The 18,613-nt window shown below is 41.1% G+C and overlaps 1 protein-coding gene across 11 annotated transcripts in view; it reads left to right on the top strand.

Annotated features, from left to right (window-relative positions):
• Positions 1–18,613, top strand: part of SEMA5A (semaphorin 5A) — a 469,481-nt gene that overhangs the window by 358,599 nt on the left and 92,269 nt on the right. For all 11 annotated transcript variants that reach the window (XR_007127428.1, XM_047729868.1, XM_047729867.1 and 8 more), the window contains one exon: positions 535–742. Coding sequence is in view for 10 of the 11 variants with exons in the window: in XM_047729868.1 (XP_047585824.1) it covers positions 535–742 (208 nt within the window). In the remaining variant the exon portion in view is untranslated. The remainder of the gene's footprint in view (positions 1–534; positions 743–18,613) is intronic.

Here is an 18,613-nt window from a genome sequence, read left to right as displayed (position 1 = left end):
AAGAGGAAAGGGGCTTTCTAGACAGAGGAGGAAGAGAGACAGCAAAGGATGAACTTGCGAGGCAGGAAGGAAAAGGTGTGTTCCTTGCTGTCCTGCATATCTGTGATTGCCCATCCCATCATGTGGTGTCTGTCCTGGCTGGGTGGCAAGGTCGGCACCTCTCTCTGATGCTAGAAATCCAGGATAATCTCCTGCAGAGTCCTCTAATGGGATGGAGCTGAGCTGACTACTTGGAGCCTCAGGAAGCTTTCCTGAGCTCCAGGTGTCTGCACTTGGAACTGGGTGAGGCACATGGTGGCTGAGAGGTTCTCGTCACCAGCTGCATGCTATCCCTGTACCAGCTGCTGGCACCTGCACCTCCAGCACTGACCACTGAACAGGCCTGGGCTGGGATATGGGTGTCGGCATTTGTAAAAGCCCCTCAGATGATCCTGTGTGCAGCCAGGCTGGAGAAGCACAGCTGCTTAGGGGCGGAGAGACTGGTGAGACCTGCTCACCTTGTTTTGCTTTTCTCCTTCCCCGTTGCCCTCCCAGATTACGGCACCATTAAAAAAGTGAGGGCGCCCCTGGCCCCGGCTGCTGGCAGCTGTTTGCTGGAAGAGATCGAGCTCTTTCCCGAGCGGCGGGGACAGCCCATCCGGAGCCTGCAGATCCTCCACAGCCAGAGCATCCTGTTCGTGGGCCTGCAGGAGCACGTGGCCAAGGTCCCGCTGAAGAGATGCCCGTTCTACCTCACACGCAGGTAGGGCAGCCCCCGCGGTTTATGGCCTCAGGACCTGAACATTCCTGTGAGCCCTGCATCCCAGGGTGCAGAAAGGTTGATGCAAACTCATTTACTGGGCTGGGAATAACCCGCCAGTATCTGCAAGGAAGGGGCCACGTTAGGACATCTGTAAACGGCTGTCAGGGTTAAAATAAGCTCTTCTGTGCATGATAACACTCAGCAGTAATGCTCATACTTGGTGTTCCTGCATTAATCTGTACGAGTTTATTTTTATAGGAATTTATGTAATCTACGCAGCATCCCCTCCCTGGGGCAGTTCTCATGGTACTGTCCTCAGCACCAGCTCTCTTAGGACACTGCCTCTCTCCTGAGGCACCTTCCCTCACCCCTACTCAATTCTCATTGGCCATGGGGTGTCCACTGTGGACCACAGTGGCCTTCGAAGGTCAGTTTGGGTAAGTGCAGGCCCAGGTGGTCCGGAAATGACAAGTACTACGTACACTATACACCTGACCAGCACTTGAATGTTGGAATATTGCATGAGGGATCTGACCCCCAACAAAAGATTGCCCTTGGGGAAATAATCATCTCATATGGTCTCAGAGGTCAGTGATCTCAGTAACTCCACCCCCTAGCGCAGTCTGTAAGGGCATAATAGGTATGGAAATGGACTGTTCGGGTATATCACTCACAGATACCACTCACACAGGTCATACTTTCTCAAACAAGGTTCCTCATGGCCTGGGCTTTGGGACTCACAGACTGGCAGTCACATGACAGACTGCCCATGCTATTTCTTGACCTGGTTGGTAAAATATTTTAGATCTCACTTTTTCACGTAATGTGAAAATTGCTATAGAATCAAATGAGATAATGCATATGGTCTAAAATTTAAAGGACTCTGCAAAGTGGGCGTTCTCTTGTAGAAGGGAGGTTTTTGTGTATAATAAAAACCATTACAATATTCCTTTCTAGATGGTTCTAGACAATGAAATATATGGTGCCTCCTTCGGTATCAGGGTGTTGAGGGATATTGTAAGGGACTATCTCCCTAACGATGATGGTTAGTGATAATTCTGGTGAACGATAATAACAGAGTGATAAGTATCAGGAACTATCTTTTATATATATAAACACCTTTTTCCTAAAGTTAACCGATGGGTGCTTGAAATTCTTTCTGGTTTGGGTTCCCTACTGACCTGGTGCAGGAATAATTCTGCCCAGTTGCTGATGGTCAGTGGGTGACAAGGAGACTTGGGATCTTGGCAGCAAGCTTGTCGAAAGTTGGAATGCCCCTGGAAGGGCCCCAGTCTTCCAACCACAGCCCAGGGAGCTCTGACTTGTCATGGACTTTGGGTGGGGGGGGGGGCTGCGTGACACCAGATAACACGCAGGAAGACATAAGCCTGTGCTGTATGTGCGGTGGGTCTGGGGCCAGAATGAAAGTTCATGGTTTGCACGATAAGGCAGCTTATCCTTTCCATGGTACTTTGCCTCATTGAGTCAGGATTACAATAGCCCAGGTCCTTGTGACTGTGACCTGAGAAGCTAACTCCTGCGTCAGGTCTGGGAACCAAGCTGTCACGGTGCCCACCTCATATCCTGCACCGCCACATGTGGAGCCCAGTCAGGAAACCACAGGAGCCGGCCGCCACCAGGCACAGCAGCCCGGGAGCCGTTCAAATTCCCCTTTCTCCTGCAAGGAGAATAAGGCCACTTGTCTGTCTTCGTCATGTTTTGGGGAGGAGAAGATTAACAGTTATATCCAGAGCTGAATCTCCCTGCTGTTTTCTTGTCTACCCACTTGGAGAAGAGCCTCGGGAAATTAGAACTTTATTGTAAATGGAGAGACTGCAGAGTTCTGTGTCCCCATACTCAGAAAGGGCTAGATTGTGTTTGACCCTCAAATATTCCATTTGAAAAAAGAAAAATGTGAAGACTCAAACCCAAGCATTTCTGTGGATTCTTTCCATTATGTTTCTTTGCCATGCTTTTCCAATAGAAAGACAAGAGAACCTCCCCCATTAACACTAGCTGGAGAAAAGTATCCATTTTTCAGAAACTAATATCTATATGACCAGAATTTTTTTGATGCGTTATGGGGAAAGGTTTTTTTTTTTTTTTTACAAAAGCAATTTTAATTTTCTAAAAATGTGAGTAAAGAAGTACACTGAATAGGAACAGGATAGCAATTAACAACTGAGCAATAATTTCTTTGTTAAATATATATTCCATAGTAGAATATAAGTAATTTCATTCCTTATTAGAAAAATCGATTTTATAAATGAGTTTTGTAATGCTTAACAAGAAAAACTGAACTTAACTAAAGTACCTGTCTCCTTCCAAATCATATTCACATTTTAGAAAAAAAAAATTTTTTAGTATTCATTTTTGAAAGGCCATGCACAATTTGATGTCTCTTAAGATGTTTATAAATGATAATCATTGATAGAGTCCTGTGAGTTTCTTTTACATATCTGGCTCTGTGCTAGCTCTTACCATCGTTTCCTGTCACCACTATACCCTGAGGGTCAAGTCGCCTGTCATCTCCATTTTTAGATGAGGAGATGGGGGCTAAGGTGTTTGGATCCTGCCAAACATACCAAAAAGGTCACATACCTCGTTCAATACGAAACCAAGGTTCAGGGCTGGAGCTCTGACCTCAGGGTCCAGGCTTTGTCTTATAGTTCACTGTGCTGCCCCTGGGACAATGAGGACATCAGTCCAGTGGTCAGGTGTCAGCAGAGACTAGCTGCTAGACAGGCCTAGAACAGAAACTAGAATTCTGAGCTCTGCATACCAGGCCACATTTCATTCAGCCCATCAGACCATGAACCAAAATTGGGGCTTTGTCTTTCCCAGGCTGTGCAACCTCCAGCATGGTGCCCAGCTCAAGACAGGGTCAGTAAACATTTATCAGATTTACAAATGGGTAGTACCTTTCCCCTCTCTGCTATTTTACTTCATAATCTATAAAGTAAACCTAAATTCTCACGAAACAGTTAAACTCCCTTTGCAGAAAAGTGTAGTGATATAAAGCATTAGCTAAAGGATCAAATGCCCCTGGGATTTAGGTGTTTGTTGTTTCATTTTTGCTTAATTTTAAGAACTAATTGAGGAGAGAAGAAAGCTGGAATCCAGGAGCATCCTAGTCCACATATAAAATAGAAGAGAAGTTTTGCTTTATAAAACTGGAGGGAAAGATGGAACCATTAAGAAAGAAATTAGCTCCATTTGTGAATGGATGTCTAGCCATTCTTAATTCATTTAGCTTGTAATAATGTCATTTAGTTTAAGAAATTAACACTCATTAAGAAGATTAGTATGGCAGTTAGGTTACTGCAGAACATGTCCTGATTGAACGAGCAAAGTTTGAAAACGTGGAGTTATATGTCAGTACCTTTATTAATTAAATATCATCTACAGGCAGCGTCTGTCTTGCAGGAGAAATGCGATGTATAGAGAGAAATTGCAGGATTCCCTAAGGTCTTCCAGCTTCCAGCAAGACAACTTTAGACATTCAGTAACGAATCACATAAACATTCGGAAGGAATTTTGACATATACTCAATTTACAAAGAAAATATTCTCCCTTCGAAATGAATTTGATATTTTCCAAATCTCAATGTCTTGAGTTTTTGTTTGCATCGACTTTGGATTAGCTTCTAAAGACTGTGATTTTCCTTTGTTAATTCATTCATAATATATTTATTGATCTTAATATGTGCCAAGCACCAAGTGAGCCCCTGAGTGTAGGATGATGAATGAGGCACTCCTGACCCTGTCTCCATGGGGCTCAGAGTCTAATGAGTAATTCTGGCATAAATAAAATCTCCTGAATATCTACTGTGGATTTGAGCCAAAGGACCTTAGAATTACCTTAGATGTTATCCCAAAATCAATTTTATCATTAAAATCTGATCCTATACTGTACCAGGACCTAATCTTCAGGCCTGACATCCTGTCCAATTATTTTTTAAGCTATATTTGAATCATAGCCAGTGTTCCAATCTTAAGTTTCTAATAGTAAGAGAATTAATCACCAGTTATCATATATTTATTGAATGGAGTATTCACTCTGTGGATTTTTCTGAAGCCAAAAAATGATGACTATGAAGACATACGCATTATGTGATAATAACTGAAAAAAAGCAAAAAGCAAAACAGTAGTACGTATATGCCATCATTATAACTTTAAAAAAAATAGGAGGGAAAGACAAAGTATATTCACCAACATCTAGTTAACACACTGTAAGAGGGGCTTGGCTGAAATGCTTTTTTTTTTAGTGGAATCACAAGTTAATACCTCCAGGTCCTGGGTAGGTCAGAAAATGAACAGTTAAAATGTGGTAGATAGAGATGAGCATACATAAACTTAACTAGTGATTTATGAAGCATAAGTCATATTACTGTTTTTTCTGTAATAGGGAGAAACACAGATTTTGTGGGGTCTGAAGCTTACACAGTTTGGGGGGGGTCTTGCTAAGGAAAAGAATATCACAATTATGGACACAAAATGTCAAAGACCAGTCTTAGCTCCTTAACGAATCTTGTGAAGTAAAGAAGGTTAAGCTTCCTTAGCTTCATGGCAGATCCATCTTTGGCAATGATATAAACACATATTTTGAGTCAGGTTCACAATAAAAGCAAAGAACGTTTGTGAACACCATCTTGTAGAGATGTCATGAGCTGCTTCTACAACAATGGGATTATGAGTATATATTTTTTTTTCTTTTTCTTGATCAAATCTTTTTTAAAGATGTATTTATTTGAGAGAGAGAGAGCAAGAGAGAAAGAAGGAGGAGGGACAGTGGGAGACAATCTTCAGGCAGACTCCCTGCCCAGCGTGGAGCCTGAGGCAGGGCTTGATCCCACCACCCTGAGATCCTGACCTGAGTTGAAACCAAGAGTCAGACGCTTAACCGACTGAGTCACTCAGGTGCCCCTCTTGGTCACACACTTTAATGTAATCATATCATTGTTGCCATGGAGAACACAGTTTCTAAGAACAAGCAAGAGCACTAAAAATATTCCATAGGCCAAATCTACTAGGATAGGCTCTCTGCTTTCCTTGGTGATGCATTAGCCAACCAACAGTTTTGGATTCAGCTTTCTGTTCAGTTTCCTCACAGAGCATGTTTCTGTTTCCTAAATGGCAATGTGTGTTCTAGTCACTTGTATAAAGTCAGATAATTGTTGTCATTACCAACCTTTTGTACCTCAGCTGAGTTTGAGAAACACGGCCAGAGAGTTCACAATGAGTAGATGTCCACTCCCCAGCTTCCTGCTTTTGCATTCCCCGGTTTAAAGCTGGGTAGAGAACTCCGTGGGTGAACTGGGCTGCAGCGGTGTTCTCAACTCCAGATCCTTGCAGCTGAGTTATCCTGGCCAGCAGCACCTTGGCTTTTATACACCAAGCTTCCCTTAAGCTTTTTATTTGCAGCATAATCCAACGAATTAATGATTCTTAAGGAAATAACCAACCCCATGTGTCTGCTAAAGTGCTTGTGTATGGAAAGATTATGAGCTTCAGATTCAGGTGGATCCTAGATAAGCTTTTACATGGTGTGTGATTATAAGCAAACCACTCAGTATGGTACTGGGAGCACAAAGACAAAGAGCACATCATGGGTCTGGGAGACGGAAAGAATTCAGTAGACGATGGTTCCTGTCCCTTCCTGCTTCCCTAGTCTAGTCTGCTCATGGAGGTCCTGCTGAGTTGGCATTGCTAGTGAATGCTATTTCTTCATGCCTTTTATACTCTGTTGAAGGGTTAGTTTAAACTTTTCTCTCTGTCCCAAGTAGAATTAAAAATCAAACCTAAGAAAAGAAGGGAGGGAGGGAGGAAGGAAAGAAGGAAGGAAGGAAGGAAGGAAGGGAAGAGAAGAAAAGGAAGGAAAAGAAGTGATGGAAGGGAAGGGAGGAAGGAAGGAAAGAGAGAGAGGAATGAAGGAAGGAAGGGAGGGAGGGAAGGAAAGAAAAGGAAGAAAGGGAGAAGGGGAGACAGAGAGAGAAGGGGCAAGAGAGGAGAGAAAAGGAGAAAAAAAGTAAAATAGCTCTTGTATATGTGCTTTGCCTTCTTTGTTGAGGTGTACTACTCATTGCCTCTGGCCGATCCACCTGGACCTGTCAAGAATTTGCTTTTTTGCCTTTAAACCACTTCACTTTGAGAGGTACAAGGCTAGTCAGGCCAGACTCTGCTCCTGGTACTACATTATGTCCTTGGCTTTGGTCTGTCTGGCAAATACATTTTCTGGCAGTTTGTGAGGTTCTACCCTGTCTTACCTTCTGTCAGCATGGCTCCATTCAGTTGGTAGGAGCCTCTGTCAGGGGATATTCAGTAATTCCTTGTCCCAAGTCCCTCATTGTGTCATATATCTATCTACGCAGAGAGGCTAAGATTCAGGCAACTGATGGAGGGAGATTGGACAGGGCCAGGTGTAAGGAGAGCCAAGTGCTTACCCTCCTTGCTGCTGTCACCAGGTTGGGGAGTGCACCAGGGAACCCAGAGTAGATGCCACCCTTGCCAGAAGTGCTCTGCTGACACAGAGAGAAGTTCTTCCCTTGGGCTTGGCTGTGTTCTCACAGGGGGATTCTCTGGCATTGGCTTTTAAGCCTCATGACTCATTCATGGGCAAACTGTTAAGTTGGGTGAATTATAAGGGGTCAGCGTAATATAAATGTTTTCTCTGGACTTACTGTCCTCTAAAGCTTTGTGTAAGAGTTCAGGTGTATTCCTTGACCCCTTGGGCATCCTTCAAGTGTAAATGACAACTTTTCCTAGTCTCCAGTGTCTTCTTATTCTGCCCATGAAACCCTCATCTACTCAACCACAGCAGGGCTTCTCTCAAAGAAACATGAGATGGGCAAAGAGTAATCATGTCTTCATTTTTCTCTGATTGGTGGGGGAGGCGAGGACACTGTGGCCCTTTCATTACCTCTGTTCTGTAGAGTTGAGAACATAGAATACCAAAAGTGCAGGCTTTTCCCTGAATGAAGTGACCACAGATACTCTTCTTTCCTTCTTGGGCAGTTGGACACAGTGTTTTCTGGTCCTTGTTCCCCCCAGTGACTTCAACATCCCTGAGCTGCGAAGGGCTCACGTTGGGTCATCAATACTCTGTGTGTCCTCTTTGTCCTGGTTTTGGTCCTTGAGCACAGAACTGACCACAGCTGAGCCTGCCTTCCCTGAATAGCTTCATCCTGGGGGCACACTTGGCCTCTGCAGAAAGACATTATGTTTGTTAAAAGACAAATTTCATGACAATTGAGATCCACTGGAAGGGTAAGAGAAACAACTCAGGTGCCATGTGTGACAAGTGGGGGAAGTGGGATTGACTGTGTCGTGTCAGAAACTGAAGCTGATGGCCCAAGTTGATGACAGTTGCTAGACTCCCAGGAGCACTCCTGTTTTGCTTATTTCAAATACTCTTTACTCTTTAACTATTTCTTTTTTAGTCTTGATTTTCCCAAAATGCTTCATAATATGTGTATCAGTCTTGTTCAGTTTTAAAACAGATTTTTCAGGAAAATTTGAGTGTTATATCCACCTACCAAGATTTTAATGAAAACCACTCACTTAGCCTTACTGGCAATACCTATCAAATATTCTAATTGCATATTAAAAGCAAATTTAAATGTAAAAAATCATTGTATTTAATCAATATCATGTAATGATAAGCCAATAGTGAATAGTTTTTTTTTTTTTACTTTTTTTTTTTTAATTTTTTTTTTTTCAGCATAACAGTATTCATTATTTTTGCACCACACCCAGTGCTCCATGCAATCCATGCCCTCTACAATGCCCACCACCTGGTGCCCCCAACCTCCCATTATTTTTTTTTTTTTTACTTTTTTTTTTACTTTTTTTTTTTTTAATAGTTTTTAATATATTAAAGTTAGTGACTAATTGAAATTCTAGATCATTAATTTCATCTGCAAATCATAATATATAACATGAATTACTATTAAATGTCTTTAGCAAGTGATGCATAATGAGTATAAACAGGTATTTTTACCAGTAATTATATCTTTGTTTACTTGGCATGTGTCCGAAATTTTAAAATGCCATTACATTGTAGCTGTATCTCAGTTCTTCTTAGGAATTACAAATTAATCTTCTCCGAGATTTCACAACCTGATACATGCTATCCACCCCCACCAAATTGTTCTTGCCTAAGCAAAACACCAACATTTTATTCACATTAGTATGCTTCCAAGGAATCTTAAGGAAATCTCAGCCCAGCCATGCTGCTCTGCTCATGATCCTGATCATGCCACAGACACATGACTCTCTCATTTCCTGGGGCCGCCATGACCAGGGATTCTCCTTGCACTCAGCTGAACTCCATCCAACTCCATTTAGAAGCCAGCCTGCACACACCATCTTCCTGGAATCCTTCTGGTCTACCTGTCAGTCCTCTGAGTCCTGTCACACCATTGTCTGAGCTTCTCACTTAGTAGTTAGCCCTCCCCATGCTCTCAGGCAACATTCATGGACGTACTCTGCCTTCCTTACAAGACTGAAAGTTCACTCCTGGTCTGGGTGTCTTCAACACATGGCATCCTGCCAGGTAGTCAAGAATATCATTGTGAATCTGTCCAAATGTGCAGTTAAAATATTTTGTACCACTTAATAGAAAACAGTGTGGCATGTCACATTGCCTACTCAAATAAAGAGCTCATGGCATTTTCAGATTTAGTATTTTTGGTCTAGAATGTTTTCAAACACCCCAGAACTCAGTATCATATTGTAATACACAATTATGTTTAGAGATTAGTTAGAATAGCTATATGTATCCCATCCCCCAAAATGACTTTTTCTGATTTACTATATGATATAACTTAATCCTCAAAACAGTCCTATGAGGTGATTATTATCATTCCAGTTTCGTGGGAGCAGAAACCAAAGAAAGTATATGATTCAGGTCGGTTCACCAACTGAAAGACGTGTGGCTCTCTTCCAATGCATTCCTCAAACAGTGTCCTGTCTCTTTAGAATTTTTTCAGTCTTATTTCTAGTAAGACAGTGTTTTTAATGCAAATCTTAAAAGCAGATTCAGAAGTATAAAGTGACTTTGGTCATTAGGAATAAGATAACTCAGATTGTGTTAGGAATTAGGGCAAAGATCATTCATTAACAGAAATCCGTCTATCCCACTACTATCACGAGGATAGTAGAGATATGTTAAGTAAATAGATATGCAGTTTTTGCACAGTATTTTAAAGTTTACAGCACTTACTAGGAAACCCTAAATCTTGACCGGACCTCCCGGGCTTTCTGCCCATTCCTCTCCTCAAGGTTCAACCGAAGTCTGGCCTCCATTTATCTCACCCTTTAAACTCCCCAAGTTCCCTCCCACCTCAGTGCCTTCCCCATCCCATATCTGTCTCACTGCCAACTGTTCTGTTTTTCCTCAGCCATGTCAAATGCTCCCTCCTCTTCATCTCACTGATGCCAGCTTAAATGCCACTCCCTGGGTGTTTCCTGACCCCAGACCCATCCATCCAAACAGGGTTTCCCTCTTTGGGTTATTCCTTTGGAAATGGTTGTTGCCACTTTTCAGTGTTTACTTCCTTTTCCAAAGGATAAATTCTTTGTCTGCTTTGCTGTCCATGGTACCCCCACTGTTTTCAGGTTGGTTCATGGCAGGTGCTCGTAAGTGTGCCCCAAATGAATGAATATTGGAAACACTTAAAATCTCATGTTTAATGAATGCATTTTCTTAATATGGCAAAAATTCTTAAGATCAAAAATAAGCAGATTTAATGGAAATTAGTGTAACAGAAACAAGTCAGATAAAGACATTGACACTTAGATAATCTAAGTGCGAGAAGATTGTATTCAGGAATTATCTCCAGCTGCCTAGAAATACAGTAGAAGATTTTAATGAATACACCTCTTTTCCCTATTACCCAAATTAGCAAATAGCATAACTGTAAACTTTAAAATTTGAAGGAAGTGTTTAGTTAAACACTTAATATCACTGTCCCAGAAAAGGGAAAGTGGTTTATCCTTCTTCTAGAATTAAGGCCTGTGTCTAAATAGAGCTTTAGCTCTAGAACATATTCTCAATAAATATGTTTTTAAGTTAAACTTTCAGATTCTGACCCACATATTTTCTGAATTCAGACACTTTCAAATGCCAAAGCAATATATCAAGTGAGAATAATCTAAGGTTATTAACAAAATGTGGAAAGTTTTTTATTAAAAAAATTCATCATACAAAGAAGAACATTTTCAAAGGGAGATGAAGAAAGCTTTCACCATGGCCATATTAGTAAGACATCGGTGATTTTCCACGCCATCTCTTTAAAAGACCCGCCTTCCCAGAGCAATGAGTTATGATCATAGGTTTTTCTTAAAGTACACTTTGGAGTAAAGGTAGGGCTTATTTGAATTTTGCTATGGCCTGAAATATTTTGACTGAGGAAAACATACTTATCTATAAATGGAATTTTTAATGAATGGGTATTTATGCCTGGAGAAGAGTTTTAGTAGTTTAAGGGATAAGTGGAATGTTAAGAATGTGCAAAGCCCTCAACATTATGGGAAGGAAGAGATGTTTTTACAAGCAGCTTTTCATTGAAAACAGCTTAAATATCCTGTGTAACCCTGCGGCACTGTTTCGGTCCTGCAGGCAGATTTGCAAAGAGAAGCCAGGGGCAAAGTGAGGGGGTTGGTGGAATTTTCCTGTTTTGGGAATTTTAATTTTTGTCTAATCTTCATATTGCTTTAATAAGAAACATTAAAAGGAATTCAGGCCTTTTGAATCATTCTGTAAGTGTAGCTTTGTCCCATTTGCTCACCAGTGTGAAGATGGGATCATGTGCAGAGAGGGTTCCCATGTGTGATACCTGCTGTGGAGTCAATATGGCGGGTGGGCTCAGTAAGACATGGACACTGTGGGTCAGATCTCACTGATGCCAGGAGTCACAGCAGGATGCAGAAGGGTTCTTAGTTCTCACTGTGCCCGGATCTGTCTCATAGTGGAGGGGTCTTCAGATTTCTAGAAACTTCCCACAGAATAATATCTGCACAGGGACAATTTGCTGACCCAGAGCTTAGTAACAATATGTGAAATATCTTATTTTGTAGATATGAAAACACACACTTCCCTGTCTTATACATCCACTGGTTTATTTTCATCTCTCTTATTTCTTTAAAAAAAAATAAATCAACTGTATGTCTTAAAAATGATGAGTTCTTTAAACTGAGAAATGTGAGATATGCTTTACATACTATAAATACAGGAATACAGGTCAAATTCTTCTCTAGGGAACTGATCATTGCAGTGAATTTTTATTTAAAAATAAGTTATTAAAAATCATATTCCCAAACCTCAAGAACTAGAGAGTTTCAGAAGCTGATGTTCACACTCTGTGTTATAAAGTTGTGTTTAAAAAAGATGTTGTCTGGGGTAGGAGTCAAGATGGCGGAGAAGTAGCAGGCTGAGACTACTTCAGGTAGCGGGAGATCAGCTAAATAGCTTATCTAAAGATTGCAAACACCTACAAATCCAACGGGAGATCGAAGAGAAGAAGAACAGCAACTCTAGAAACAGAAAATCAACCACTATCTGAAAGGTAGGACTGGCGGAGAAGTGAATCCAAAGCGACGGGAAGATAGACCGCGGGGGGAGGGGCCGGCTCCCGGCGAGCGGCGGAGCAACGGAGCACAAAATCGGGACTTTTAAAAGTCTGTTCTGCTGAGGGATATCGCTCCAGAGGCTTAACCGGGGTGAAGCCCAGGCGGGGTCAGTGCGGCCTCGGGTCCCGCAGGGTCACAGAAGGATCGGGGGTGTCTGAGTGTCGCAGAGCTTACAGGTATTAGAACAGGGAAGCCGGCTACAGAGACAGAGCCGAGGAGTGAGCTCTAAACTCGGGGTTACCTTGAACCGGTTGCAGGCTCGGTCAGCTCGGAGCGCGGCCGGAGGCCAGGGTGGCGGGAGTCATTGGGCGCTGTTCTCTGAGGGTGCACTGAGGAGTGGGGCCCCGGGCTCTCGGCTCCTCCGGGCCGGACACCGGGAGGCCGCCATCTTCATTCCCGTCTTCCGGAACTCTACGGAAAGCGCTCAGGGAACAAAAGCTCCAGAAAGCAAACCCAGCAAACCCCAGCGGATTACTCAGCCCGGCCCCGGGTAAGGGCGGTGCATCTCCGCCTGGGGCAAAGACGCTTAAGAATCACTACAACAGGCCCCTCCCCCAGAAGATCAACGAGAAACCCAGCCAGGACCAAGTTCACCTACCAAGGAGTACAGTTTCAATACCAAGGAGAGCGGCGGAATTCCAGAGGAGAAGAAAGCAAAGCATGGAACTCATGGCTTTCTCCCCATGATTCTTTAGCCTTGCAGTTAATTTAATTTTTTTTTCTTTCTCAATTTTTTTTTCCTCTTCTTCTGCTAAATTTTTTTAACTTTTACTGTTTTCTTTTTTAACGTTTTTTAAATAGTTTATCTAATATATATATATATATATATATATATATATATTTCCTTTTTATATTTTTTATCAGCTTTGTTTTTTTAATAGTTTCTTTTTTTTTTTTCTTTCTGAACCCCTTTTTATCCTCTTTCTCCCCCCTCATGATTTGGGATCACTTCTGATTTGGCTAAAGCATATTTTCCTGGGGTTGTTGCCACCCTTTTAGTATTTTATTTGCTCCTTCATATACTCTTATCTGGACAAAATGACAAGGAGGAAAAATTCACAACAAAAAAAAAGAACAAGAAGCAGTACCAAAAGCCAGGGACCTAATCAATACAGACATTGGTAATATGTCAGATATAGAGTTCAGAATGACGATTCTCAAGGTTCTAGTCGGGCTTGAAAAAGGCATGGAAGATATTAAAGCAACCCTCTCGGGAGATATAAAAGCCCTTTCTGGAGAAATAAAAGAACTAAAATCTAACCAAGTTGAAATCAAAAAAGCTATTAATGAGGTGCAGTCAAAAATGGAGGCTCTCACTGCTAGGATAAATGAGGCAGAAGAAAGAATTAGCGATATAGAAGACCAAATGACAGAGAATAAAGAAGCTGAGCAAAAGAGGGACAAACAGCTACTGGACCACGAGGGGAGAATTTGAGAGATAAGTGACACCATAAGATGAAACAACATTAGAATAATTGGGATTCCAGAAGAAGAGGAAACAGAGAGGGGAGCAGAAGGTATATTGGAGAGAATTATTGGAGAGAATTTCCCCAATATGGCAAAGGGAACAAGCATCAAAATCCAGGAGGTTCAGAGAACCCCCCTCAAAATCAATAAGAATAGGTCCACACCCCGTCATCTAATAATAAAATTTACAAGTCTTAGTGACAAAGAAAAGATCCTGAAAGCAGCCCGGGAAAAGAAGTCTGTAACGTACAATGGTAAAAATATTAGATTGGCAGCAGACTTATCCACAGAGACCTGGCAGGCCAGAAAGAGCTGGCATGATATATTCAGAGTACTAAACGAGAAAAACATGCAGCCAAGAATACTATATCCAGCTAGGCTATCATTGAAAATAGTAGGAGAGATTAAAAGCTTCCAGGACAAACAAAAACTGAAAGAATTTGCAAATACCAAACCAGCTCTACAGGAAATATTGAAAGGGGTCCTCTAAGCAAAGAGAGACCCTCAAAGTAGTAGATCAGAAAGAAACAGAGACAATATACAATAACAGTCACCTTACCGGCAATACAATGGCACTAAATTCATATCTCTCAATACTTACCCTGAATGTTAATGGGCTAAATGCCCCAATCAAAAGACACAGGGTATCAGAATGGATAAAAAAACAAAACCCATCTATATGTTGCCTACAAGAAACTCATCTTAAACCCGAAGACACCTCCAGGTTTAAAGCGAGGGGTGGAAAATAATTTACCATGCTAATGGACATCAGAAGAAAGCAGGAGTGGCAATCCTTATATCAGATCAATTAGACTTTAAGCCAAAGACTATAATAAGAGATGAGGAAGGACACTATATCATACTCAAAGGAACTGTCCAACAAGAAGATCTAACAATTTTAAATATCTATGCCCCTAACGTGGGAGAAGCCAACTATATAAACCAATTAATAACAAAATCAAAGAAACACATCGACAAGAATACAATAATAGTAGGGGATTTTAACACTCCCCTCACTGAAATGGACAGATCATCTAAGCAAAAGATCAACAAGGAAATCAAGGCCTTAAATGACACACTGGACCAGATGGACATCACAGATATATTCAGAACATTTCATCCCAAAGCAACAGAATACACATTCTTCTCTAGTGCACATGGAACATTCTCCAGAATAGATCACATTCTTGGTCCTACATCACATCTCAACCAGTATCAAAAGATTGGGATCATTCCCTGCATATTTTCAGACCACAATGCTCTAAAGCTAGAACTCAATCACAAGAGGAAGTTTGGAAAGAACCCAAATACATGGAGACTAAACAGCATCCTTCTAAAGAATGAATGGGTCAACCAGGAAATTAAAGAATTGAAAAAACTTATGGAAACAAATGATAATGAAAACACAACGGTTCAGAATCTGTGGGACACAACAAAGGCAGTCCTGAGAGGAAAATATATAGCAGTACAAGCCTTTCTCAAAATAAGAAAGGTCTCAGGTACACAACCTAACCCTACACCTAAAAGAGCTGGAGGAAGAACAAGAAAGAAACCCTAAACCCAGCAGGAGAAGAGAAATCATAAAGATCAGAGCAGAAATCAATGAAATAGAAACCAAAAAAACAATAGAACAAATCAACAAAACTAGGAGCTGGTTCTTTGAAAGAATTAATAAGATTGATAAACCCCTGGCCAGACTTATCAAAAAGAAAAGAGAAAGGACCCAAATAAATAAAATCATGAATGAAAGAGGAGAGATCACAACGAACACCAAAGAAATACAGACAATTATAAGAACATACTATGAGCAACTCTATGCCAACAAATTTGACAATCTGGAAGAAATGGATGCATTCCTAGAGACATATAAACTACCACAACTGAACCAGGAAGAAATGGAAAGCCTGAACAGACCCATAACCAGTAAGGAGATTGAAACAGTCATCAAAAATCTCCAAACAAACAAAAGCCCAGGGCCAGATGGCTTCCCGGGGGAATTCTACCAAACATTTAAAGAAGAACCTATTCTCCTGAAACTGTTCCAAAAAATAGAAATGGAAGGAAAACTTCCAAACTCATTTTATGAGGCCAGCATCACCTTGATCCCAAAACCAGACAAGCATCCCATCAAAAAAGAGAACTACAGACCAATATCCTTGATGAACACAGATGCAAAAATTCTCGCCAAAATACTAGCCAATAGGATTCAACAGTACATTAAGAGGATTATTCACCACAACCAAGTGGGATTTTTTCCAGGGCTGCAAGCTTGGTTCAACATCCGCAAATCAATCAATGTGATACAACACATTAATAAAAGAAAGAACAAGAATCATATGATACTCTCCATAGATGCTGAAAAAGCATGACAAAGTACAGCATCCCTTCCTGATCAAAACTCTTCAAAGTGTAGGGATAGACGGCACATAACCTCAATATTATCAAAGCCATCTATGAAAAACCCACCGCAAATATCATTCTCAATGGAGAAAAACTGAAAGCTTTTCCGCTAAGGTCAGGAACACGGCAGGGATGTCCGTTATCACCACTGCTATTCAACATAGTACTAGAAGTCCTAGCCTCAGCAATCAGACAACAAAAGGAAATTAAAGGCATCCAAATCGGCAAAGAAGAAGTCAAACTATCACTCTTCGCAGATGATATGATACTCTATGTGGAAAACCCAAAAGACTCCACTCCAAAACTGCTAGAACTTGTACAGGAATTCAGTAAAGTGTCAGGATATAAAATCAATGCACAGAAATCAGTTGCATTTCTCTACACCAACAACAAGACAGAAGAAAGAGAAATTAAGGAGTCCATCCCATTTACAATTGCACCCAAAACTATAAGATACCTAGGAATAAACCTAACCAAAGAGACTAAGAATCTATACTCAGAAAACTATAAAGTACTCATGAAAGAAATTGAGGAAGACACAAAGAAATGGAAAAATGTTCCATGCTCCTGGATTGGAAGAATAAATATTGTGAAAATGTCTATGCTACCTAAAGCAATCTACACATTTAATGCAATTCCTATCAAAGTACCATCCATTTTTTTCAAAGAAATGGAACAAATAATCCTAAAATTTATATGGAACCAGAAAAGACCTCGAATAGCCAAAGGAATATTGAAAAAGAAAGCCAAAGTTGGTGGCATCACAATTCCGGACTTTAAGCTCTATTACAAAGCTGTCATCATCAAGACAGCATGGTACTGGCACAAAAACAGACACATAGATCAGTGGAACAGAATAGAGAGCCCAGAAATAGACCTTCAACTCTATGGTCAACTCATCTTCGACAAAGCAGGAAAGAATGTCCAATGGAACAAAGACAGCCTCTTCAATAAATGGTGTTGGGAAAATTGGACAGCCACATGCAGAAAAATGAAATTGGATCATTTCCTTACAGCACACACGAAAATAGACTCAAAATGGATGAAGGATCTCAATGTGAGAAAGGAATCCATCAAAATCCTTGAGGAGAACATAGGCAGCAACCTCTTCGACCTCAGCCGCAGCAACGTCTTCCTAGGAACATCACCAAAGGCAAGGGAAGCAAGGGCAAAAATGAACTATTGGGATTTTATCCAGATCAAAAGCTTTTGCACAGCAAAGGAAACAGTGAACAAAACCAAAAGACAACTGACAGAATGGGAGAAGATATTTGCAAATGACATATCAGATAAAGGGCTAGCATCCAAAATCTATAAAGAACTTAGCAAACTCAACACCCAAAGAACAAATAATCCAATCAAGAAATGGGCAGAGGACATGAACAGACATTTCTGCAAAGAAGACATCCAGATGGCCAACAGACACATGAAAAAGTGCTCCATATCACTCGGCATCAGGGAAATACAAATCAAAACCACAATGAGATATCACCTCCCACCAGTCAGAATGGCTAAAATTAACAAGTCAGGAAATGACAGATGCTGGCGAGGATGCGGAGAAAGGGGAACCCTCCTACACTGTTGGTAGGAATGCAAGCTGGTGCAACCACTCTGGAAAACAGCATGGAGGTTCCTCAAAATGTTGAAAATAGAACTACCCTATGACCCAGCAATTGCACTGCTGGGTATTTACCCTAAAGATACAAACGTAGTGATCCGAAGGGGCACGTGCACCCGAATGTTTATAGCAGCAATGTCTACAATAGCCAAACTATGGAAAGAACCTAGATGTCCATCTACAGACGAATGGATAAAGAAGATGTGGTATATATACACAATGGAATACTATGCAGCCATCAAAAGAAATGAAATCTTGCCATTTGCGACGACGTGGATGGAACTAGAGGGTATCATGCTTAGCGAAATAAGTCAATTGGAGAAAGACAACTATCATATGATCTCCCTGATATGAGGGAGAGGAGATGCAACATGGGGTGTTAAGGGGGTAGGAGAAGAATAAATGAAATAAGATGGGATTGGGAGGGAGACAAACCATAAGTGACTCTTAATCTCAGAAAACAAACTGAGGGTTGATGGGGGGAGGGGGGTTGGGAAAGGAGGGGTGGGGTTATGGATATTGGGGAGGGTATGTGCTATGGTGAGTGCTGTGAAGTGTGTAAACCTGGCGATTCGCAGACCTGTACCCCTGGGGATAAAAATATATGTTTATAAATATTAAAATTTAAAATTCCTAAGAAAAAGGAAAAAAAAAAGAAAGCAAAGGGCTGGCTTATGTAGTAAGTACAACTGACAAAACAAATCAGATCATAGTTTTATTTAAATCCATACCATTTTACTCTTCAGCAAAGCCAG

The sequence above is a fragment of the Lutra lutra genome, chromosome 5 (assembly GCF_902655055.1).
Source record: "Lutra lutra chromosome 5, mLutLut1.2, whole genome shotgun sequence".
Lineage (NCBI taxonomy): Eukaryota > Metazoa > Chordata > Mammalia > Carnivora > Mustelidae > Lutra > Lutra lutra.
This window is presented reverse-complemented; position numbering and strand designations above follow the sequence as displayed.